Source organism: Eumetopias jubatus, unplaced genomic scaffold, assembly GCF_037043125.1.
Source record: "Eumetopias jubatus isolate StellerSeaLion01/CBP00866 unplaced genomic scaffold, mEumJub1_p1.0 scaffold_10, whole genome shotgun sequence".
NCBI lineage: Eukaryota > Metazoa > Chordata > Mammalia > Carnivora > Otariidae > Eumetopias > Eumetopias jubatus.
Window position 1 is genome coordinate 25,887,236 of NW_028274816.1, and position 24,911 is coordinate 25,912,146.

A 24,911-nucleotide genomic window follows, 5' to 3' on the forward strand; every position below is an offset into this window, starting at 1 on the left:
ATCTTTGTGGAATCCCGAGTAAATTCCAAAGACCAAACTATAGAATTTAAACCAGTTTGAACAGTGGTAGTGCTAGCAGTGGTGAAACTATGGGTTCTAAGTAATAAGACAGACAGACGACCCTGGCATTTTCTCCCTTGGCCTTTAGAGATAAAATTCCAAGGACTGTCTAGGATGGTGCTGTTGCTTAAGGACTAATTCCGGGAGCTTTATGAGGACTTAGAGGACTGTAGAATTTTTTTAAAGGGAATATTATGAGAATTTGCTGAACAGGATTGGGAGGGAAAGAAACCGAGAAAGGCTATCCTACAAAGTATAATTGAGGACAAAGCCTGTGAACACAAACCATAGTTTAATAAAACTAAAGCAGGGCTGTGTTAAAACCGGCCAGTTCCTAAACAAGAGTCCAGCCTGGGTAGAGCAACCCTGAATTAGTTGGGATTCTTTCTGCATGTAACAGAAAACCCCAAGGTAATAGTGACTTTGGATAGTTTATTTCTCTGACATATAGAGGAAGGCTGGAGATAGGTGGTCTAGGACTGTTACGGGAACTGCATGTGTCATCAGGTACCTAGGGTCCTATCTTTTGGGTCCACCACCATCTGCTCCAAACTTCTATTTTCTAGATCTCCCAAGGTGGCTGCTGGAGCTCCAACCATCACATCCTTGTTCCAAACAATCAGGATGGGGGCAGGGAAGGAGGTGAGGGGAAAAAAGACACACTCTGCTCTTTTAAGGACACTTTCTAGAAGCCCCACACAACACTTTCATTTATGTATCATTGGCCAGAGTTAGTCACGTGACTACAGCTAGTTCCTAGGAAGCCAAGGAAATGTATTTCAGTGACATGCACTGCTGTCCCAAATAAAGTCAAGCCTCAACTACTAAGGAGAAGGGGGAGAATTGCAGTGGGATCTGGTAACTAGCAGTCACTGAAAATGATCTCAAGCTGGGAAAACATTGGAAAAAATTACTCTAGGCATTCCGCCAAGTTTCCCCAATACTTTGTTGCACAGTAGCATCAAACTTCTGTGTAAGTTTGGGTTTCCCAGCAGCAGAGCCTAAGACAAGGAGATGAATGTAAAGTAGTTAATTCAAGAGGTGATCCCAGAGGGAGAGTGGAGAAGTGAGTCAAAAAAAAAAAAAAGACAGGAGGCCTATAAAGAAAATCAGTATTAAAATCACTGCCATGGGCACCTGGGATTCAATCCCTCTGGAGAACTGGGAGAGGAAGTGTAGAACATGCCTCAGAGTGATCCCAGCTCACCACCCAGTCATTGGTTGAAGGCTGCACCTGAGGGTGTTAACTCCCCCATACTGGTAATCTGCCTTGTCTTTCTCCTCTGCTGGAGTGAGCTCCTGAGGCCAGAGCATGCCTCAGGCAAAGAGTTGAAGATGCTTGTGGTTGGAATGGGTTTAGCCTTCAAAGGAATGGTGAGTGCCTCTGGAATGTGAGCGAGTCACTGATAGTTTCTGTTATAAACATTTGAATATAAAATATCCCTTTCCTCTTCCCTTTATCTGATCAACATCTCAAACTAAATGACCTTTTCCTAGGAGGAACTTCAGATGGCAGGCAGGCAGCAAGCATAATTAGCTTAGACCGACAGAACGAGTTCTATCCAAATTCTACACTGAACTGCTTGAACCAAAATGAAACCTTCCTTGATGACCCTCCTGCTCTTAACTCCTTCAAATACATGTAACTCTAGCCATACAGTTGGGCATACTCAGCTATATACAGTTATTTGCTAGTTATAAATCATATCTTCCCCAAATTGTAATAGTTTGTAAACTCTTTAAGGGAGCAGCCTATGTCTTATAGGTATATATCCCCTCAGCACCCAAGACATTGTTTATGAGCACTCAATAATTATCTGTCAGTTGATCGACTAATTAATCAATTAGGAAAAGAAGCAATCTAAATAAGAACTGTCCAAGTCCCAGAGGAACTTGAAGCTGTTCCCCCCTCAATCTCTCAGGAACTTTGCTGTGTGCAGGAGGGGCTCCACATTTTCTAAATTAGATCTCTAGAGAATACCTAGAAAGGAAAGAATACTGGCATTTCAAGCCCTTAAAAAAAAAATGGAGCTATACAGACTCATTCCCATTAATCAACTAACAAGTCCTTATTGACTTTTTACTACTTGCCAGACAGAATGGAAAATAGATAATGGTCCCTGCCTTTAAGAAGCTTACCATCCAAATATGAAAATCTTTTTGCTTTAATTCCTAATCATTAACATTCTGATATTATATATCATAGCTTTTAAATCTGTGCTGGGCTTATTAGGTACATCTGGGTTTCTAGTGAAGACAAAATCCTCTGCATGGGGTCCTTATAGCCATACCCTTTCCTCATAGAGATGCTTCCATGAGTTCAGTGTGGTTTCATTCCTACACCAACAGGTGATTCTCTATGAGGAAGAAATGGGAAATCATAATGAAAACACAGGGGAGAAGCTCCATTTGGCACAAGAGCAACTTGCTTTGGCTGGGGACAAGATCATCTCCCTAGAAAGGAGCTTAAGCCTCTACAGGGATAAATACCAGACTTCCCTAAGCAACATTGAGTTACTGGAGTGCCAAGTGAAGATGTTGGAAGGGGAGCTCAGCGGGATCGTCAGTCAGGTAGGACTCACACCTGGCCACTCAGCCCAGGAGCTCCAGCAAGTGGGCATGCTTCCAGGTGGTCCCCGGGTAACAGTCCCTGCTTTCTCGGAGGGAAACCCAAACCTTCAAACCAGATGTCCTTCCTTCCCTTGAATTTTGTAGCCCTCAGCTTTCAATTTTCAGCCTTCACATCTCCTTTGATTCCTACTTAGGAATTTTGAGGCTCCTTAATTAATATAAAGTGCCAGCACTTCAAATAAGGCAAAAATCAAAATACCAAATGAGCTCTCAAATCTTCCACGTTCTCATGGGTGTCTGGCTGGGGGGCTCTTCTCAGTCACAGGGCTCATGCAAACCATGACTTCGGGATCTAACAGGAAGTGAAACCCATGAAAGATAACAAAGCAGAGTCAAAATGCCTGAATCTTTCTTTTTCTTTTAATTGCTTTTTTTAATTACACAAGTAATACAACAATGTAGCTCCCTAGACAGAATCACAAAGATTAAATGTGAAAGTCTGCCTACCCTATTCTCCTCCCCTTAGGTAATTACTTGAATAATCTGTTGGGAATCTTCCTCAGTCTTCTATTATACAGTTACATATATAAATGGTTAGGGTTTTCTTTTTACATAAATGGGTCATTTTATAAATGTGGTTCTACACCTTGCTTTTTAAATGTATATCTTGACAATTTCTTTTAGTAACTACCTTGTATTCTATGGTATGACTATACCATCTACTGACCTATTTTGTCTATTACAAACAAGCTGTAATGGACATCCTTATTCCTATGGGATAATTTCCTGAAGTGGGAACGCTGGGTCAAGGAATATGCTTACTTTTAATGTTAAAAGATACTTCTAAATTGAATGCCAGAAAGATTCTACCAGTTTACACTTTTACCAACAATAATTAAGAGAACTTACTTCCCCACACTCACATGGTATGTTTTCGGTCTTTTTAAGTTGTGCTAAACTGATGCAGGGGGGAAAAAAAACAAGTTTTCTCATTATAGTTTTCATTTTCTTTAATTCTAACAGTTGTGAGTTGGGTTCCGCCAGGAAGAGGACTCTGAGACAGATTGGCATGCAGTACATTATTTTAGAGAGAGCCCTTGGTATCAACACCTGTGAAAGGAAGGAGAGGGAAGCAGGGTTGAGCGGAGGGAGAAGTTGAGCTGTGATGCAGCCCCAACAAAGGCCTCAGCCAAACTTGTGGGAGCTCTGGGGCTGGATGGACATACAAAGGGGTCCCAAATTAGGAGAAGGGAGCTGGCCTTTTACCTCCATGTTGATCAGTTATGAATGTGAGCTGCCCCTAAGGAGAGGCATGACTTGGAGCCAAGCAGTTTTCTTCAGCCCAGGCAATCCCCAGAAAAGGCTGACAGCTGAGGGCTGTCTCAGCACAGCACTCCCAGCAGCTGGGGGAGTAAGTCCTTCATTGCTGAAGGGGGAACATCACAGTGCCCACCACACTAACAAAGTATTGAGCACTGTTCATGAGTGTATCAGTCATGTGGATTTCTTTTTGATGAATTTCTTGTTTAAATCTTTAACCTGTTTTTTATTGGGTATTTAGTCTTTTTATTACAGGTAATAATGTTTTACTACATATGTTACAGATATCTTCTCCCAGTTTGTAACTTTTCATTTTACTTTATTGATGATATTTGTTACCATCCATAAATTTTTTTACTTTTTATGCAGTTGAATCTTTCAGTCCTCCTTTATAGATTCTAGGTTTTCTTTCTCTTTTTTTTTTAAGATTTATTTATGTATTTGAGAGAGAGAGCAGGAGAGGGGCAATGGGAGAGGGAGAGAATTCCAGACAGACTCCCCACCGAGCACAGAGCCCAATGGCTTGATCTCACGACCCCAAGATCATGACCCAAGCCAAAAATCAAGAGTCAGACACCCAACCAACTGAGCCACCCAGGCACCCATAGGTTTTATTTCTTGCTTAGGAAGGCCTTTTCTACCCCCAATATTATAAAAGTTTACCTCATTTTTTTAGCACTTTTATATTTTTCTATTTCTGTTTTTATCTTTAGTCCATCTGGAATTGATATGGATGGATAGATTAGATAGATAGATGATAGATAGATAGATAGACAGATAGATGATAGATATGTAACCTACATATATATGTAGATATATAGCTGTAGATATACATAATTACAAAAGGGGTCTCCAGCTGTCCCAGCTCTATTGAACACTTTCCCCACTGATTTGAATCGCCAGCTCAGTATATATGCTGATCCTTGCGTACACATGGCTCTTCTGAACTCTCTTCTTCTGATCTATTTGCCAGTTTTTGCGCCAAGATCACAGTTTTATAGTGACTTTAACTGATATGTTTTGATAGCTCCTTCAGAGCAGGTCCTCCTTCCCTGTTCTTGACTTCCAAATATTTCTTGACCATTTTTGTACATCTTCTCTTGGTAAAATTGAGATTTATGCTCACTTACTTTCAAATTATATATTAATTTGGGGGAAATTAGCATATTCTATGGAACATAGCATGCTTCTACTTTTATTTAAGTTTTCTTATGCACCCTTCAATAAGATTTTATACTTTTCTTTGTAGATTTTACATATGTCTTGCTAAGTTTATTCCTAGATATATTACAGTTGTTATTGATTTTGTAAATGAGATCTTTTATACATTTAATTTTATTAACTATTACTGATGTATAGGATGTTCTGTCACCTTATTAAACTCTCTGACCGGATTTTCAGTGGACTGCTTGGTATTTCTAAATTGCTTTCCTTTTCAACATTAATACAACTTATTTTCCATCTTACTGCATTGACCAGGACCCCCGAGAACAATGTAGAATTATAACACCCTTGCCTTGCTTCTCATTTTAAAGGAAATGTTTCTAGTATTTCACTATTAAGTATAATGTTTATTCTTGGCTGTTAATATTCTCTTTCAAGTTGAAGGTGTGACTGTCTATATGTAGTTTATCGAGAATTTTTGTCAGGAATGAATGTTGAACTTTATCAGGTGTTTTTGTTAGCAGCTATCAAGGTTATCATGGAGTTTTTTTTCTTTAATGAAATGAATTGCATTAATAGATTTTCGTTTATTGGACAATCTCTATGTTCCTGAAATAAACCTTACTTGATCATGGTATATTATTATTTTATTTTATTTATTATTTTGCTTTATTTTAGTAATAACAATATATCATTATATTACAATAAATGCTATACTAAACTTCTTAAAGTTTTATTTTTTGTATCTATTTTCAGAAATGAGATTAGTTTGATCACTCAAATTCTTGTTCTCTCATCTCATATTGGTGTCTGGATTATGCTACCCAAATATAAATGAGTTGAAAGGTTTTTATTTCTCTTTTAATCTCTGGAACTGTTTATATAACATATAAAATATGCATTTCTTTAAGATTACAAATAAAACCAACTTTTAATCATTACTTAAGCGGTATACTCCACCTCTTCTAAATTCTTGGACTTGTTAATTCTTTCAGAAACAATGATGAGTGGTTAGATTTCTCAGTATTCACATGTCTGAACAAGATTGTCTTCATTCCTAATTGCTAGTTTTGCTGGGTATACAAACGTTCAGAAACACCTTCCTTTAAGTCTTCAAAGTTATTGCTGCATTGTTTTGTACCATCCAGTATTAAAGAGAAATTGTTAGATTTTGGTGTTTCTCATTTTTTGTAAGTCATCAGTTTTATCTCTTTGATTCCTAGAGGATTTTAGACTCAAGGTTTCTTAGTTTATTTTTCATTAAGCCTCTCAACATTTATCTGACCCTTTTAATCTGAAGATTATGATTTCTTCAATCCAGGGAATTTTTCTTCTATTACTTTTAATTTCTATTTTTTATCCTGTAGTATTAAGACATTGGACCTGTAGATATCATCTTCCTGTTCCTTAACTTTTCTATTGTTTTCCATTCCTTTGCCCACTTACACACTAACTTATTTATAAGAATATTATTTATGGTCAGTTTTAGATTTCTCACTGACCCTTCTGCAGCTTGCTCATGGGTAGCTTTCATGCTCAGTGAACATAAACTATTTCTTTTTTTTTAATTTTATTTTATTATGTTATGTTAGTCACCATACAATACATCATTAGTTTTTCATAAACTATTTCTAACTGTGCCTGAAAAAGCCCAGTTAGGGAAACAAGTTTAATGGGGAAAGATCTACTCTCCAAACTGGAACTCTTTGCTCTTTTCTGGCTATCTAAATCAGTTCACTTCATTGTTACTGCAGACCCATGTGCATGTAGTAACCTTCATTCATGATTTCAGATGACCTAGAGAAAGACATTTTTTTAAATGGTTCTAGGAAAACAGGCATACTCATGCTGATGGGAGTGCCAAATGGTATAATTTCTTGAAGGATAATTGTGTAATATCTATCAAAATTTTAAAGATGTCTTATCAGTCCTACTTCATGAATTTAATCCATACATATAGCAGAATAAGTACTCAAAGACTTATATGCAAAAATATTCATTTCAGCTTCATTTTAGAAAAAAACTTGGAAACAATCTATATTCCCATCAATAGGAGACTGGATAAACACAATTATAAGCAATTTAAAAGAGCTAAAAGTACATGTACTAACCTGGATAAATTTCTAAGATATCTTTTTGAGTGAAAAAAATCTATTTCTATATTTTAAAAGGACAACATAGTATTATCTGTACTCTACAGATTCTTTTATATGTATGTAAGTGTATAGATGAAGTTCTAGAACTTTATCTATATGGCAAATTGTCATCTCTGGAGAACACAGCAAGTATAGGATTAGAGGTAGTATAGTCAAAGAGAAATTTAGACTTGCCTACAGTGTTATAATGTTTTAGAAAGATAACATACATATATATGTATTACTTGTACAATTTGAAATTAATTTTAAAAGAAAGGTCAGATAAATATACGAGTAACAATATGGAAATTATCCTAAATAAATTGTCAAGTGAAAACATAATGTTAGAATACCGTTTTAGAAGACTTCCATTTGTGTAGGGGAAAAAATAAGGGGGCACATACACATGTATATATGCATATACAAAGATGCATAAAATATCCCTGGAAGGATACCCCCCAAAATTGGTAACATAGACTGTCACAGAGGAGAGGACTTGCGTCATGGAGGCTCAAGATGGAGGAAGACTAACTTTTCAGTATGTTCTCTTGTGAACTGTTTGAACTTTTTACCATGCGTATGCACTTGTTAATTTTTTCTTTTATTAAGAAAGATATGATTCACATATGTGAACATGAACTTTCAGAATATAGACCTAAGAGATTTTCCATGTGCATGGCATTCTGAAGTTAACTCAAATAGTATGAACAAAACCAACTCATTATTTCCAAATATCCCAGGAGCCTGAGAACAAGGGTGATCATTCAAAGGTACGTATATACACGTCTTCCTGCATGATTCAAGAGCATCAGGAGACCCTGAAACGACTGTCTGAAGTCTGGCAAAAGGTCTCTGAACAGGATGATCTAATCCAGGAACTTCGAAATAAACTAGCCTGCAGTAATGCTTTGGTAAGTGACTTCTAGAATATTTTTCTGAGAGACCAAAAATAAAGCCATGAGGAAAGAAAGGAGGGGAAAAGATTCACCTAAAGTAATTTCTGTCAGCAAGATTCCTCAAATGTCTTATATATACTTACCCCCACCTTTTGTTCATATTCTCCCTATTTGCATGCCCCAACCCACACTAAGTTTGAGATTCTAAAGAGACTTAAAATCTCTCACAACAACCTAAGTGCTCATCAATAAGGAAATGGTTGAAGAGATTTTTTAAAAATGTTTAAAGAAATATCCATAATAAAAAAAAAGAAATACCGGGTACCTGGGTGGCTCAGTTGGTTAAGCGACTGCCTTCGGCTCAGGTCATGATCCTGGAGTCCCGGGATCGAGTCCCACATCGGGCTCCCTGCTCAGCAGGGAGTCTGCTTCTCCCTCTGACCCTCCTCCCTCTTGTGCTCTCTATCTCTCATTCTCTCTCTCTCAAATAAATAAATAAAATCTTTAAAAAAAATAAAAATTAAAATTAAAAAAGAAAAAAAGAAATAAAAAAAGAAATACCATATTGTAGAATAATACGCAGCCATGAAAAAGGATTAAGCAGACTCTAAGAACTAAATGGAAGGATCTTTGTGATATATTGTTGAGAAAAGGTTGCAAAATCCTATGTATAGTTCAATTCCACTTTTGTTTTTAAAGTCTCTGATTATAGTATAGAAGTACCTACTGTAAATTGCCTATAGTGCCCTGCCCCCTAGTAGAAATGAGAGTGGAGAGTAATTGGAGAGATTTCACTTATTTTTGATGCTTGGGTTTTTGTTTGAATTATTTTCAACCAAGAACAAAAATTTCATGATTTTTAATTTTTTTTAAAGTTCATACATATCCACGTACTCCATAAAGAACTTCCTTCTTTAATTCTTGAACTTGGAATCCCGTCCTCTGATAGATTAGATGTCTTTCCATCACAGCTTTTAAAGAACCTTCTGCTTCATAAACTGGATGACACAGAGGTTCAGGAAGGAGTCCAAAATGTGGCCACTGGCAGACTCCAGACAAACCACTGTCTATGCCTTACTGAACTTTGATATAAGATTGAGAACCTAATTCTTTCTCTGTTGTAAGCCCACAGGAAGTATGTGATGAATTACATAATATTACAACAAACTTAGGCTGAAAAAAGGAACACCCTGCCAAAACAGTACTAGTAATAATCACATTACATTGATCATTCAGCATAACTGACCTACACTCATTTGCAGGTTCTAGAGCGTGAAGAGGCTTTGATAAAATTACAAGCGGACTTTGCTTCCTATACAGCCACCCACAGACATCCTCCTAGTTCCTCAGAAGATTGTGAAGACATTAAAAAGGTGGGAGAACTTTTGCTTATTTGTGCCTGGGGGGGTTGAGTTGAGTTGGGTTTGATTCTGGGTTTTCTCACTTATTTTTTATTTTTACATAATATATTTTTTTAAAGATTTTATTTATTCATTTGACAGAGAGAGACACAGTAAGAGAGGGAACACAAGCAGGGAGATGGGAGAGGGAGAAGCAGGCTTCCCGCTGAGCAAGGAGCCCGATGCAGGGCTCAATCCCAAGACCCCGGGATCATGACCTGAGCCGAAGGCAGACGCTTAACGACTGAGCCACCCAGGCGCCCCTTTACATAATATTTTTATATTTGTGTGACCTTGATTGGCCCTGCTACAAGGATACTGTATGTAATGTATGCCAAGTCCCAAGGAATATGTCTGGCAATATTCCGTTTTAAAGCCGAATTTTGGAATTGCACCTGCTTCTTAACCCCCTCTCAACAGTATGCCCAAACAAGACAGACTCTGGTTGGCTTGCTGGGTTCAAAAGGACCATCCAGCTTTCTAGTTTCTAGTTGGAGTTGAACCAAATTTAGGAAAGACTATTTATTCAAATTTAGTCCTTCAAAAACTCAATATTTTTAAAATTCAAAGCCATCTCAAAAATTGATTCTAATAGTGAATAAGCATTTAAACCATGTAAACAAATGGCAAGGTTTGACCAACCAATAGTCAAAACTATGTTCAGTGCTGTCCTAGGTGAGATCTTTTTTTTTTAATTTTTATTTTTATTCCAGTTAGTTAACATACAGTGTTATATTAGTTTCAAGTATACAATATAAAGATTCAACAATTCCATACATCAGCCGGTGCTTAATCATGACAAGGGTACTCCTTAATCTTCATCACCTATTTAACCCATCCCTCCACCCACCTCCCCTCTGGTAAACTTCAATTTCTTCTCTATAATTAAGAGTCTGTTTCTTGATTTGTCTCTCTTTTTTTTCCCTTTGCTCATTTGTTTTGTTTCTTAAATTCCACATATGAGTGAAATCATATGGTACTTGTCTTTCTCTGACTTATTTTACTTAGCATAATGCTCTTTAGCTCTAACCACATCATTGCAAATGGCAAGATTTCACTCTTTTTGTGGCTGAATTATATTCCATTGTATATATATATATATATATATACCACATCTTCTTTATCCATTCATCAATTAATGGACATGTGGGCTGCTTTCATATCGTAGCTATTTGTAAATAAAACTGCAATAAACATTGAGGTGCATGTTTCCCTTTGAATTCGCGTTCTTGTATTCTTTGGGTAAATATCCAGTACTGAGATTGCCGGCTCATAAGGTAGTTCTATGTTTAAGTTTTTGAGGAAACTCCATACTGTTTTCCACAGTGAGTGCATCAGTTTGCATTTCCTAGGTGAGATCTTAAGTCAGTCGTACCTGAACCTGAAGTCCAAGGCAAAGCCAGCCACCTGAGGCCACACTGTGGGCAGGCTTGCTAATCCTGAAATAACAGCAAAGGGGGGTGTGGCAAAGAGAGTAAACAACACATATAAGCTCTCCAAGGGTCCTTTAGTGCAGGGACAGAGACTCTTCTTTCCAGGACTCTCTGATGCAGAAAGTTTGAGTGAATGAGGAATCAATATTGAATTTTGGAGTTCTTCCTTGGACATCTGTCAATATTTATTTTAAAGGTCAGTTCCATGTTATTCACGTCCTCACCTACAGCAAGAGTTCATAACACTCCTATTTTTTGTCTGAAAGATGTCTTTATTTCTCCCATACTCTTTTATTTTTTGCATAGTGGCTAAAAACACGTAACATTAAGTTTGCCATCTTAATCACATTTAAGTGTACATTTCAGTCATGATATTTACACTGTTGTGCAACAGTTCTCTAGAACTTTTTCATCTTGCAAAACTGAAATTCTATATTGACTAAACACTAATGCCTCTTTACCACACTATGTTTTTAAATGATGCAGACTTCCCCAAGGAACAGCATACACTTTTCCCTGCCATTTTAGGTGTCCTATCCAATGCTTTTGTGGAACCTGGGTATTCTCTTAGGAATGGAACTACCCAGGTCACAGTTAATACCAGAACTCAGCTGGCCTGGCATGGAGTGAGACTTTGAGCCCCTGCAGTGCCCACACCTGGGTCATACGGTGACTTCCCTATATTTCTCCAGCTGTACCCCCATCTCCATGCTGCAGTCCTCCCTTACTGACAGCTCTGAAATCACATAACTATCCCTTGATGCCCAGATGACTAACTGCTCCTCCTTGGCCATGTGTTCTACCCTCTCTTAGTTACAGCCATTCCCTCCTCCTTCAGAGTAGAAGCCAAAGTCCTTGCGCAAGGACTACAAGCCACCCATGATGTGGTCACCCACTAACCTCTCACCTCATGCCTCCTACTCTCTCCATCACTCACCCCTCTAACCACATGCCCCCCCCATGTTCTCTCCCCAGAGTCTGGTCACTGGCTACCTCCCCTGTCTGCAGCTGCCTACAGATACTACAACACTATGCCATGGCTCGGTCCCTCACCTCCAGCAAGCCCCTGCTTGGAGGCACCTTCTCAGCGGGGCCAAACTCTCCATTCTGTTTCTAATGGCAACCCTCTGCCCTGTACACCTCTATTCTCCTTTTGCTGTTCCTTTCTTCTATAGCACCTGTCACCTGTTAACATTTTCTACAATGACTACTTATGCTCTTTGTCTGTCTCACCCCACTATAAGGTCAGCTCCATGGGGTCAAGTATATGTTTCTGTGTTTCTTATTCCACTGTCCCCAGCACCTAGGACAGTGCCTGGCACATAGTAGGTGTTCCATCAATGACTGTTGATTGTTGTAGGGCCGAAGGAGTGGTGGCTTTTGTGCACATTCTGCATGAGGGTGATAAGTCTGCCTATCCGTTTTTAAATTATTTTCATTTGTTTAATTGAGATATAATTAACACACCCTAAAATTCACTATATAAAGTGTACAATTCAGTGGCTTTTAAATAGTCACAAGGTTGGGCAACCATCCCCACTAATTCCAGAATATTTTCACTACTCCAAAAAGAAACCCTGGATGCATGAGCCGTCATTCCCCCTCCTCCCCTCCTCAGCCCCTAGCACCTCCTACTCCCCTCTCTGTCTCTCTGGATTTGCCAATTCCAGACACGTGGCATTTTAGAAAGCAGTCTTCCCCTATGTCCTCAACCTGCCCTGCTCCTGTCTTACCTGCCCAGATACTGAAGCACCTGCAGGAGCAGAAAGACAGCCAGTGCCTGCACGTGGAGGAGTACCAGAACCTGGTGAAGGACTTGCGCATGGAGCTAGAGGCCGTGTCAGAGCAGAAGAAAAACATCATGAAGGGTAAACCAGGAGCAGGGGGCGGGGGTGGGGGGCAGCAAGAAGAGGCAGAAGGAAGCCGGGGCTCTCCTCTGAGCAAGGAACATTCTGTCCCTTCCCGCCGTAGACATGATGAAGCTGGAGCTAGACTTGCATGGGCTGCGGGAGGAGACATCTGCCCATATGGAGAGGAAGGATAAGGAGGTTGCCATCCTGCAACGGCGGCTGCAGGAGCTACAGATGCAGTTCACGGAGACCCAGAAGCTGGGCTTGAAGAAAGACAAGGCAAGACAAGAGGAGCTCTCTGGTTAGAACCTCCAACAGGACAGGTGTGAGGCCAGACCTTGGCCAGAGCTGGCCCTGCAGCTTTGCACCCACTGTGATTGCCTGGGCAACATCAACACATGAACAATGAGACTGTAGGTTCTTTAGGCCCAGAGGCAGTTCTGAGCACTTCTTTGGGACTTTTCAGAGCACATAATAAGTAAATAAAATACCCATTGTCCAGGGACCTTAATAGAGATGTTGACTCTCTAAGAGGTTCTTCCCCAGCCCTGCAAGGTCGAGAGTTTGGGACACACTTGCATTGATCTTTTATGCTTTTGTTTATGCTTGATAGTAGAAAGAGGGTTAAATATTGTGTAGCCTTATTACGAACTTCAAGTGAATTTCAATATATAAAATGACAAGTATCTTATGAATATGCATATCAGGCAGTTTGAAAATATTAATGGAACTATGCCTAGAAGATCTGTAGTTGCCAATATAAATCAAGGTCCTGGAAAAGCCTAGGAATGGAAGTAAGGACAGAAAGATTGTAAAACCAATGCAAGTTTGTGTAGTCAGCACAGTTCCAACTCTACACTTTTATCAGAGATAGCAGAAATCGTCCAACTGATTGACTGGCTGGTCATTCAGGCTCCCTATTTGAAGGTTCAGAGGGGATCCATTAGGAAAAATGGAAGTATCTGGAGAGATGACCACATGCAGCCAGGAGTCTGGCTGGGTAAACAGCTTTGAGTAATTCATATATTCATTCAACCAGTATTTTTGAGCTCCGGTGACAAGCCAAGCACCATTCTAGGCATTAAGAATATAATAACACATGCAACATCCCTACTCCCCTGGGGCTTACATTCTAGTACAGAGAGACAGACAATAAACAAATCACAAAACTAATATATAATGTAATGCCAGGTACTGATAAATTCCTACAGCAGTTTGGTAGCTGTTTCACACAGGGTGGTCATTTGGGCAGAGATTTGAATGAAGTGAGGGAGCTACCCAGGCAGAGGTCTTGAGGAAAAATATTCCAAGCAAAGGAAGTAGCAAGTGTGAGAGCCCTCAGGTACGAGTCTGCTTAGAATATTCCAGGAGACAAGCTGAAGCCAGGAGAGCTAGGGGTGGCAAGAGGTGAGGTCAGACCAGATCATGAGCATCCCAGGAGGTTGCTGTAAGGACAGTGGCCTTTTTCCAAATAAATGGAGCCAGTGGAGGGTTTTGAGGAAAGGCAGAACAAGATCTGACTTACGTGTTCAGAGCCCCCCTCTGGCTGCTGTGTTGGGAACAGCCTGACTTGAGGCAGGGAGCAGAGGTAGGAGACTATGTGATACCCAGGCAAGAGAAGCTAGTGGCTAGAGAGGGCTCAGGACAATCTGTACCTGGCTTTCCTGGGTCGCTGCTCAGGCCTTTATCAGCGTTCACCATTTGCTTTCCTTAGCTCCTCCAAGAGAAAGATGAAATGCTGCATGAGCGCGAGAAGGAACTGGCACAGGTTCAGAACAGCCTCATGAAAAAGGAGATGGAGTTGGAGAAGCAGCAACGAATGACAACAGAACTTGAAATCACCCTCCAGAAGGTGAAGCAGGATAAGTCCAGGGCAGAGTGTGGAGCCCTGCAAGCTGAAATCCAGAAGCTGAAGGACTTTCTCGAAGATGCCCAACAGCAACAGAAGCTGTCTGGTGAGGCCCCCGGCATACAGGAGTCCCCACCACACTTCAAACCCTCAGGGCTAGAGCAGTCCCCACTCTTTCTCTGAATGGCCACTTCCTGCTGCTTTCCCCACTCCTCTCTCCAGACCTTCTCCTGATCTCATGGCACATCTCACAGGGATCACAATGCCCTGGCGAGCTCCTTCACTCACCCCTAATTGGGAAGGTGAACTGCTGAACGCGCACGCCTGCTGTTTTCCCAGCAGCCTTCACTGAACTTTGCCTTTCCCCATCACAGGGAGGACAGGGCTCAGTACTTCGCTTCTGTGCACTGCGTTCCTCCCCATCTTCTCCAGGACCTCCGTCACACAATTTCTCTTCCCTCCCTTAGATACCTTCTCTCCCCTTCATTGCATCCCAACACATTCTTTTCTGTGCAGCCGGCGCTGCGGATCATGTCCTTGCTCCTCTGCTGAAATTGATTTCTCAGAGGTCACCAATAACTTCTTGCCCTGGGCATGGACTTTCCCTTGGGGGGATGAAAGCGATCAGGAATTAGGTACTGGTAATGGCTGCATACCTTTGTAAGTATTGCAGAAACGCTGACCTGTATGCTTTAAGGGTTAAATGTTATGTTAAGTGAGTGACATATCAACTTGGGGGGGAAGGTCCATAGTGTGGCCTCCTTCCCCACCCTCCTTTAACTGTGTGTGTCTGTGTGTGCTGTTGGCCTCCCATACTCAACAATTGTTTCCCGTTTTGGAAATGTAACAGGTCCCTTCTTCTTTGACAAATCTCATCGTTTCCTCTTTTCCCTCCTTCTCTGACAGTAGTCATCCCTCCCTTAAACTCTGCCCTCCGCCCTCTACTCTCATTCTCAGCACAACTCCAAAACCTAGAGCCCCAGCCCTGACTTGGCACCTGTGGTCACTTTTGTCTTTAGAGAGTAGCTCCACCTGGGCAACCCACCTTCCCCTCTAACTCAGCATGCCCCAAACTGAACTTTCTCTTCCCCACTTAGAAAAGAAATTCCTCCTCCTTCTTCCAAGGTATATCATTATTTCTGCAGTGACACCATCTTTCTTCCAGTATCCCAGGCTGAAAAATGGAGACAAGGGTGATATTTAAAACAGAAACAATAGTTGAAACTTTAGGATATAGGAACATATTTGGTGTGGAGAAACTCCAGTAAGCAACTTATTTGATGTTTCTCCCTTTATACCCAGTAGGGGCAAGGGTAGGGACTAAAAGGGTGTTGTAGGAAGTCTTTCTCCATTTAATACATTCCAGTTTTCCTAAAATACTCTTTATGCCAGGTCTCTGCTCAAGAACCCACTAAACTAACTCTGAACATTTCTTTCTGGCTTTCAGAATCCTCCAAAACGCCCTCCTATCCATGCGCTTACTCAGCGGTCTCCCAGCACCCCTTCCCATTTTCCTTTCCAGTCAAACCGATCTCTGGAATCCCCTTTCTCCTCCTTTTTCTCAGGCCCAGTGCCATCTCTGTTCCTCCATAAGTCCATCCCCGACTGCTCTCACCCACACTGACCTTGCTTCACAGGAGTTCACAGTGAGTGCACACTTCACATGACTGTGTTCTCTATGTCATGTGGGCCAGTTGTGTCTCCCTCGCAAGACTGTAAACTCCATTAGGGTCAGGATTTGTCCCTAACGACAGGATGAGTCACGTAAGAGATATTGAGCAATTTATATTGATTTGTTTAACTTTCGTCCAGAAGCAGTCCATGGCTCAGGGATAGCTGAAGACAGATAATTTAACAGGCCTCCTTAAGAGTGATAATGAGATGGAGAGAAAAGAGGAAAGGTTGGAAATTGAAGTAGGTCACGAATTGAAGGAAGAGACTTTTTAACTCGTCTTATTTGAGAGTCTGATCTTCACACATACCCCCTTCTCCCATGCACATGTGCCTGACTTGTCTGCTGGGTTCCACAGCTCAGCAAGCCGCCCAGTACAAAGAAGAGACCCTTCTGGCAAAGAGTAACCTGGAGGATGCGCAGAGGAAACTGCAAAGCTACCTTTTCCTGGAGAAGCAGAAGACAGAGACCATTCAGGAGCTGCAGAGAGAACTTCAGAAGCTGCAGAAGGATTCCTTGATGGCTGGAGAGGAACTCGCACCCAACAGGTACCACCGTGTCACCTCCAGAGAGAGGCTCTGTCTCTGGTGAGCTGGCCTGGACACGGCAGCAGCTGCCTGGGAATGAGATAACAAGCCCCATGCAGCCGGCTCACCATCTGCCAACACAGACACCAGAGTCTGTCTTCCTGTTGTTGCCATTTTGCTTTAGGAAGCGGATAGAGGAGCTGACATTAGAACTCTCTGAGGCCCGGAGGAAGCTTGAAAGTTCAGAAAAGGAAAAGAGGCAGTTTCAGAAGACAACAACTGAGCAGGATATGAAGCTGAATGAACTGCTAGATCATCTAAAACTCCTTCAACACCAGGTATAAAGGGCAAATACGCTGCCAGCCCAAGCATCTGCTCTACTTGAGATTAAATATATTAGTCTTTATTTGGGAAGATGCCACCACCAATCCATTCAAACTAATTGTCCAGAATTTGTGTTAGAATGCTAAGCCAGCCTATCAGCTCTGATTCCCATGACCGATAATAAGCATTTTGAAGGGCTAAGCTTAAAAAACAGTCAGAGGACAGGGGCGCCTGGGTGGCTCAGTCCTTAAGCGTCTGCCTTCAGCTCAGGTCATGATCCTGGCGTCCTGGGATCAAGCCCTGCATCGGGCTCCCTGCTCCGCGGGAAGCCTGCTTCTCCCTCTCCTACTCCCCCTGCTTGTGTTCCCTCTCTCGCTGTGTCTCTCGATGTCAAGTAAATAAATAAATAAAATCTTAAAGAAAAATAAATAAATAAATAAAAATAAATAAATAAAAACAGTCAGAGGACAATGCTGGTTTTTTTTTTTTTTTTGTAGGATTCAAAACATATCCTTGTCAGTCATTTTAAAGTCTTTGATCTCTGAATTATTCTTCTTGTGCTTTTCTAAGATTTTTTTTAACTTTATTCAGAGTTTTTTATGTGGAAAGATTTGGTAAGTGGGAGAGAAGGTTGATGCTGTGGGAACTGGATCTATAAATAAAATAAGTTGGTATATCTAATTAGACAAAAAAAAATATTGCTGAACATCTGAGGAAACTTTATTATCTACGCTAAAAAGCAAGGAGTTGCCCTCATATTTATCTCAGCCATTTTCTTTGTCAGGGGGTGGGGGTGGGGGTTGTTTTGTTTTTTCAAAAATATACAGCCTAAGACTGTCTTTGAGGCCAGTCTTTAAAAAAAAAAAAGAAAGAAAGAAAAACAGGGTTTATTTATTTATTTATGTGAGATTGCAAAAGAGAGAGAGAGCAAGCACAAGTGGGGGCAGGAGCCAAGGGAGAGGGAGAAGCAGGCTCCCCGCAGAACAGGGAGCCGGATGCGGGGCTCGATCCCAGGACCCCGGGACCATGACCTGAGCTGAAGGCCGACTCAGCTGACTGAGCCACCCAGGTGCCCTCTTTCAGGCCAGTCTTTATTTCTCAGCACAGAGAGCAAGCCTCCGCCAAAAGCAGTCTAACAGAGGAGCTTCAGGAGGTGACAAGATTACTGGAGGAGAAACGGGAGCAGTTGAAAAAGAGCAAAGAACAGGAGAAGCTGCTGGAGCAAGAGCTTGAGACATTCCGACAGGAGGAAAAAAAGAAAGAAAAAATGGTGAGAAGGAGAGTCCAGAAGAGCTGGGTTCATGAATCCAGGGCAACGCTTGAGCCCCACTGAGCCTGGCAGGATACAGAGGCTGTGGGGCCTCAAACCTTAGGAGAGAAGGGAGGGAAGGTAAAAAAGTCAAGTGAGCAGGAGAGAGAAGGCCCAAGACACCACAGGCTGCAGCATGGAGTTGTGGGCGTGGGCAGGAGGAGCAGGCTTCTGTGGGAGCCTCGGGTAACACCTCTCTTCTGGGCTTTGTTCTCTAATGGGGGAGCAGACAAAGGAAAATTTGAGGATGTTGGAGGAGGAAAATGAGACTGTCAAAGCACAGTTGATGCAATGTTCCGCGCAGCTGGAGTCCTCTCTCAGCAAACAAAACGCCTCCCAGCAAGTCATCCAAGAGCTAAATAATGAGGTGAGTTGACAGAAACCCTGAGGGAGTGAGAAACTTGAACCCTGGGACCCTTGACCTGAAATCAGTACTTGTCTCTCCTCCACCACAGAAATGCTGCTAAACGCCCAGCCCACGTGCATCCTGTGGTGCCTCTAACTTCACTTCTCTCCTTGAAGTGGGGGTAACCCTCCTGCACCTGTTTGCTTAGCCAAAGAAATGTTTCTTACACTTGTGGAAGGTCTTAACGTAATATCTGCTGGAGCTCCCGAACTTCCTGGGCTTTGGCAGCAATATTCCACAGCAACATTTCAGACCAGACTTGAGTGAGTCCACTGTTGGGGCAATTGGCTAGGGAACACTACCAAAAATGGTGCCAAAGCACAAAAAGGGGATGGAAAGGGAGACAGCTATTTATCATTACACAAATAAAGATGACAGAAAAGAGTAAATGGCAGCTAACATATACAGGCACCGTGCTTGAAGTCAGTCATCATTTATTGACTGTCTACTTATGTCCTTCACATGCCTTCCATCTGCTTGACTCCCAACAAGATAGAGATTACTACGATCCTCATTTTACAGAGGAAAGGAAGGCTGGGGCTCAAGGTAACTGATTAATAACTGATGAGATGGACCACTGCTTGAACCTGGATCATCTAGCTCTGACACCTAACCTCTTTCCCCTTCATCATGAACAGCAATACTTTCCCTAACTGAATATATTTCATCTTTCTTCAGGAAACAAATATAGCATCTTGATAGGTGGTCTCTTGGGTTACAAATGAAAGACCAAGCAGCTCAGATTCCTTGATAATTTAAGAAGAAAAAAATGTTAATTTTAAAATACTGTGGACTATGCAAAGTGTAAGAAGAGCACTGCCCAGTGGAACTTTCTGTGATGATGGAAAATTTCTATATGAGAGCTCTCTAATATACAATGTCTACTAGCCCTATGAGGCTGTTGACTGCTTGGAATATGGCTTTATATGACTAAGGAACTGAATTTTTAATTTTAATATTAACTAAAGTTTTAGTTTTATTTAAATGTAAATAGCCTCATGTGGCTAGCAGCTACCGTATTAGATAGCACAGAAACTGACATTTCTGAAGTTTTGTCCTCCCAAGATATAAATCTCTCCTTTGCTGTGATCCAGAGTTAAGGTCTGAGTCACTGAGACCCCCAAGGAACCTCCCTGAATATAAGGGATATTACCTTAGTATTTAATATGGACCTATTATCATGTTTGCCAGAAGAAAGATAGCCATGTAAATGTGGAAGTAAAAGCATTCATTTCAGAATTCTGTTGATGAAAATCAGGAGACTAGAGGGGTTTTTTGTGTGCATAAGCATGTTCAACTTTTTAAAAGCATACCTCATATATAGTAGACATATTATCAGTTGAAACAGTCATTAGAAAGAGGCTTAGTTTTACATTCTAAAGTGCATTTTCTTTCATCAGTATTCCATATCTCAGTTTTTAAAGTTACCATCTGAAAGCAACAGATCTTGAGATTTTTTTCATCTCTGATTCTAGGACATTTTCCCACTACGTTTTATGATTAATTACTGTTAAGAAAGCTAATTTATTTTACATATTTATTCTGTATTTGGACTTCCTCTTGAACTCACTTCTAAGCAGTAATAGTTTTTCAGTTGCTTTTCATGGATTTTCTAGGTAGATGATTATATCATTTGCAAGCAACAACAATTCTCTAAACCTTTGTAATAGTTATTCTTTTTTTTTTCTTTTTTTACCTTATTGCATTGGACAGTACCTACAGATTGTTGTTTAACAGTAGCATCCTTTTCTTGCTTTTAACATTAATGGAGTCCCTCTGTTTTGGTATGATGTTCTTTGTAATATGGTGAATAAAAATTAATTGATCCTATTTTGGCCCATCCTCACGTTCCCAGTGTGAGTCCCGACTGTGCGTCATGTATTACTCTTTTAAAACAATACTTGGAATGTTGTAGGAAGTAAAATAAGGCCACTATGACTGGAGTGTAGTAATCAAGGAGGATATTGGTATAGGATGAGAGTAGAGAGATAGGTAGGGGTAGACATTGTGGCCTCTGTTAAGCAATTTAGGGTTTTATTCTAGGAGCAATGAAAAGACATTGATGAAATTTCCTTAAAGGGGCTGGAGAGGTGATTTGAGCTACGTTTTCAAAATATAACTCTGACTAATATGTGGAAATTTATTGCAGAGAGGGGTAGGCATGAAAATGAGGAATCCAGTTAGGAGACTATTGCCATTCAAGCTAGTGTGGCATCACTGAAGACAGAATGAGCAAATTCCCGATGTGTTTTGGCAGCAGAATTGACCAGACTAATGATGGACTGAATGTGAGAGGAAGCAAGGAATCAAGGATGACTTAGTGAAACCCACCTTTAAATCCATCTAGGCTTAATGCTTTTGGTGAGGGAGACAGTACATCTTTGTGAGAACTTTTATTAAAAACTCCTTGATTGTATAATTTACATATATCTATATATAGGTTTTCAGTATCTTTCTCCAAGCTAAACCACTGATGTTAGAGAAATTTAAAATAAAGCCTCCAAACTCCAATGGACTTTTAGTTCATAACAGTCTTCCCAACTTACCCCTTTTCTCCTTAAAAAAACATACCCCTCTTTTCTTCCCCAGATTTCCCTATGGTTTTGCCACAGCTTCTTTGTCCCAGATTGCAATTCACTTTCATTCCCAAATAAACCCATCTTTTGCTGGTAATTTTTTTTTTTTTGCTGGTAATTTTTTAAAAATAAAAACAATAAATAAATAATACAAATAATAAATAATCTATATTTATTACATGCTAATAAGTAATACAAAATCAATTAAGCTTCTGTGATTTATGTCACCACCTTTCTTTTTGTTATCTCACCTCTGTGATGACATTTCCTGATTTGGCCACCAATTATCAAGAACTTAGTGAGTTACAGTTTCTTCAGTGATTCCCCTGGTTTATTGGGCAGACCCAGTTGACTCCATGTTTTCAGAAGTCCCCGCAAAAGATGCATTTCTTTTTCCAGAAGACCAAATTATTTTATCTTTAGGAATGGTTTCATTCTCGGGACATGTAAATATAGAGTCAGAAGTACAATCTAACACTTCTCATCTCACCAGTTCCTAGAGTTCAAGATACTCAAAATTCCATCTGAAAAAATAATAAACTTCAAGCACGGAGCTGTTACTGAAGAAAACCCAATGGAGTGTGTTTCTATGTGGATGGAGGTGTATTAAAATATCAAAGAACAGATAAAATACCAAAGAACAGAAGTTGGGCATGTGAATTTCTAAGGTCTCCCTTCTGCTTCCAGATTTAGAAGTAGATCTCTGCCCTGTACTTAAAAGTATTTAATAACATGGCTAGTTACTTAGCATGTTCATGACCATACTCACAACTATATAGTAATTTATACCTTAATAAGCCCTTTTTACCTATATAATCTCATTTGATCATCACCAAAACTCTATGAAACAAATGAAAGTAACTGGCTTGCAGAAGAGGAAACTGAAGCTCAGAGAGATTAAGTAAATGACAGAACCACAACCTCTAACTCCAGATCTCAATTCCTTTTAACTATAGCATGAATACATACTCATTACTAAGTTTAAGACACAGACTTCAGTTTTTAAACATGCTTTACCAGAACCACATGTTCAGTGCATCCCTAATTCCAAACATTGCCATACAAAATATTTCATTCAGTCAAAAACAATGATTTAGTATTTACTGAGCACATATTATATGCCATGCCCTGAGCTATAGGCAGTGGGGATACAGCAGTGAAGGAAGTAAACACAGTCCTGCTTTCATGGTGCAAGTCTAGTGGATTATGTCAGGAACTAAGGAAGGCATAAAATGTACAAATGAAATGTTGTATCATGGTTCCTAAACTAGAACTGAATTCCAGATCTTTATTAAAGACTACAGAGTCTGTGAAAGGGATTATTCATGTACTTGATACATCATGGCCTAGTACTGCCAGTACTCCTTATATGCAGGGGACCTGCTAACTTAGAAGGGGACGTGTGAGGAGAGGGGTGCAGAAGAGCCTGGAAAGGCAGCTGTTCTTTTTATAACAGTGAGGGGAGGGTGGGGGCCTTATCACAGACTGCTCTGTCTGTTAGTACAGAGGGAAGAGAGCCCAGCTCTGGTCCATTTCCTGTAAACACAGAGGATACCTCTATAGGTATGAACCTTGATAGTGATGTTCCCCCTCCTAAAGCTAGTCCTTCAGAAGGAGGCCTTAGAGAGTCTGCAGGTCCAGCTGGAGAAGGCTGTGCAGAAGGAGAAGCAATATCTCCAGACCATGGTCAGTAAAGAAGCCTATGAGGAATTGTCCCGAAAGTCAATCGCCTGCCAAGATGACCTGACACAAACTCTAGAGAAAGTAAGCCATACCCTCTCATCTCCAGGGCTTTGGGGAGCAAAGAAATGTCCGAGTAGCTCGAGAAGTGCAAGAGTCAATCTCCTGCACAACTGGCTGTCACTAGGACCATCTGCATTCTGAGCTAGGATGTCCTTCCAGGGAAGGTCTGCCTCCTCATAGTGAGGACTTTTGTGGGGGGGGGGGGGGGGGAGAAAGGGATCACAAAGAATGAGGCCAAATCTAACAAATCTTCCTGCCCACAGGTGATCCAGGGGCAAAGTTTTCCCAAAACCTAGGTTGTCTGGGCAATTTGTGCCCCATCCAGTGCTGATCATGCCTAGCTGATCAGTTCAGAGAACTGGAAATAGAGGAAATGGGGTAGGGGGATGAAGATGTAGAAAATTTACCACTGTCACTTCCCACCCCTCCCTGGAACACTAGGCAAGTGACCAGGTGTCTATGCTACCCTGAGCAGAGGATGGGGAGGGGCTGGAACCCTTCTCCATTCAGCACTCAATAGAATGGGCCAAAGAACTGTGACAGCCATTCTTACCCCTTTGTCTTTACGAAAGCTCAATCATACGACCTCAGAGACCAAGAGCCTCCACCGAACCTTGGCACAGGCCCAAGAGAGGAAAGTTCAGCTGGAAGATGAAATCATTGCTTACGAGGAGAGGATGAAAAAGCTCAACATGGAATTAAAAAAACTGCAGGGCTTCCAACAGCAGAGCGAGCTAGAGGTGAGGAGCAGCCAGGAGCTCAGGCTGCCTTCCTGTACCAGGTTCCCAGGGTCTCTCTCTTCTTGCCCCTGAGCTCTTCAGTACAAAGCCATTCCCTTTGGCTAACAGGTTCTCCATTTGCTGGCTCAGGGAGCTTCAGGCAAAGGCGGCCAGGGGCGCCCTCTGCTGGTATTGGAAGTAAAATGCCCCCTAAGGAGTCTCTCAAAGCCTAGAAAGCTCCCTCCTGCCTTGTCACAGAGGCTCTGGGCTCAGGGCAGCCAGCCCGCCAGCCGGGGTCTCCCTCCTCACTTTGTGCCCTTGAGCAGGTTCAAGCCTTCGACAAGAAGCTGGAGGAGATGAGCAACCAAGTGTTGCAGTGGCAGAAGCAGCACCAGAGTGACCTCAAGATGCTGGCAGCTAAAGAGGAGCAGCTCCGTGCCTTCCAGGAGGAAATGGCCACCCTGAAAGAGAACCTCCTGGCAGATGAGAAGGAGGTGGGCACTCCTCAGCTTCCCATCACTTCCTCCCAGACCCTCCCAGCACATCCACGACCACCTGGATACTAGACCAACCTTGGTGGGGGTGGGGGTGCCTAAGAGCAAGGAAAGGACACCCCCAGCCCACTCTATTCAGTACAAAGTAGGGTCTGGGTGTTCTAAGGCCCACAGCATTGTCTCAACCCAACTGTCTTCCTGTGCCTTCGTTGATAGAGATAGTGAGCAGAACAAAGGCCCATTCCAGAGAAGAGAGTGCCATCTCCCTGTCAGGTATACCAGCCGTCCCTGACTTAGATAACCCCCTGGGCAGTCCTCCTCCAGAGCCCATCCTGACATTTTCACTTACCCTGCAGTAGAATCTGCTAAGAGATCTTTGAGCATGCCTTATGCCCCGGTCCCTGAGCAGTGAAGTTCATGGCAGGAGGCCACAGGATCTCTTGGTGTAGCCACAGGACCTTTG

The 24,911-nt window shown here is 41.5% G+C and overlaps 1 protein-coding gene across 1 annotated transcript in view; it reads left to right on the forward strand.

Moving 5' to 3' along the window:
* PMFBP1 (polyamine modulated factor 1 binding protein 1) overlaps positions 1–24,911 on the forward strand; it is a 46,803-nt gene that overhangs the window by 14,771 nt on the left and 7,121 nt on the right. Inside the window, exons 4-16 of the mRNA XM_088026911.1 lie at positions 2,410–2,631; positions 7,991–8,161; positions 9,409–9,519; positions 12,721–12,847; positions 12,951–13,108; positions 14,544–14,784; positions 16,709–16,898; positions 17,062–17,215; positions 18,304–18,471; positions 18,740–18,877; positions 23,092–23,256; positions 23,808–23,975; positions 24,281–24,448. Of these exons, the coding sequence (XP_087883037.1) occupies positions 2,410–2,631; positions 7,991–8,161; positions 9,409–9,519; positions 12,721–12,847; positions 12,951–13,108; positions 14,544–14,784; positions 16,709–16,898; positions 17,062–17,215; positions 18,304–18,471; positions 18,740–18,877; positions 23,092–23,256; positions 23,808–23,975; positions 24,281–24,448 (2,181 nt within the window). The remainder of the gene's footprint in view (positions 1–2,409; positions 2,632–7,990; positions 8,162–9,408; positions 9,520–12,720; positions 12,848–12,950; positions 13,109–14,543; positions 14,785–16,708; positions 16,899–17,061; positions 17,216–18,303; positions 18,472–18,739; positions 18,878–23,091; positions 23,257–23,807; positions 23,976–24,280; positions 24,449–24,911) is intronic.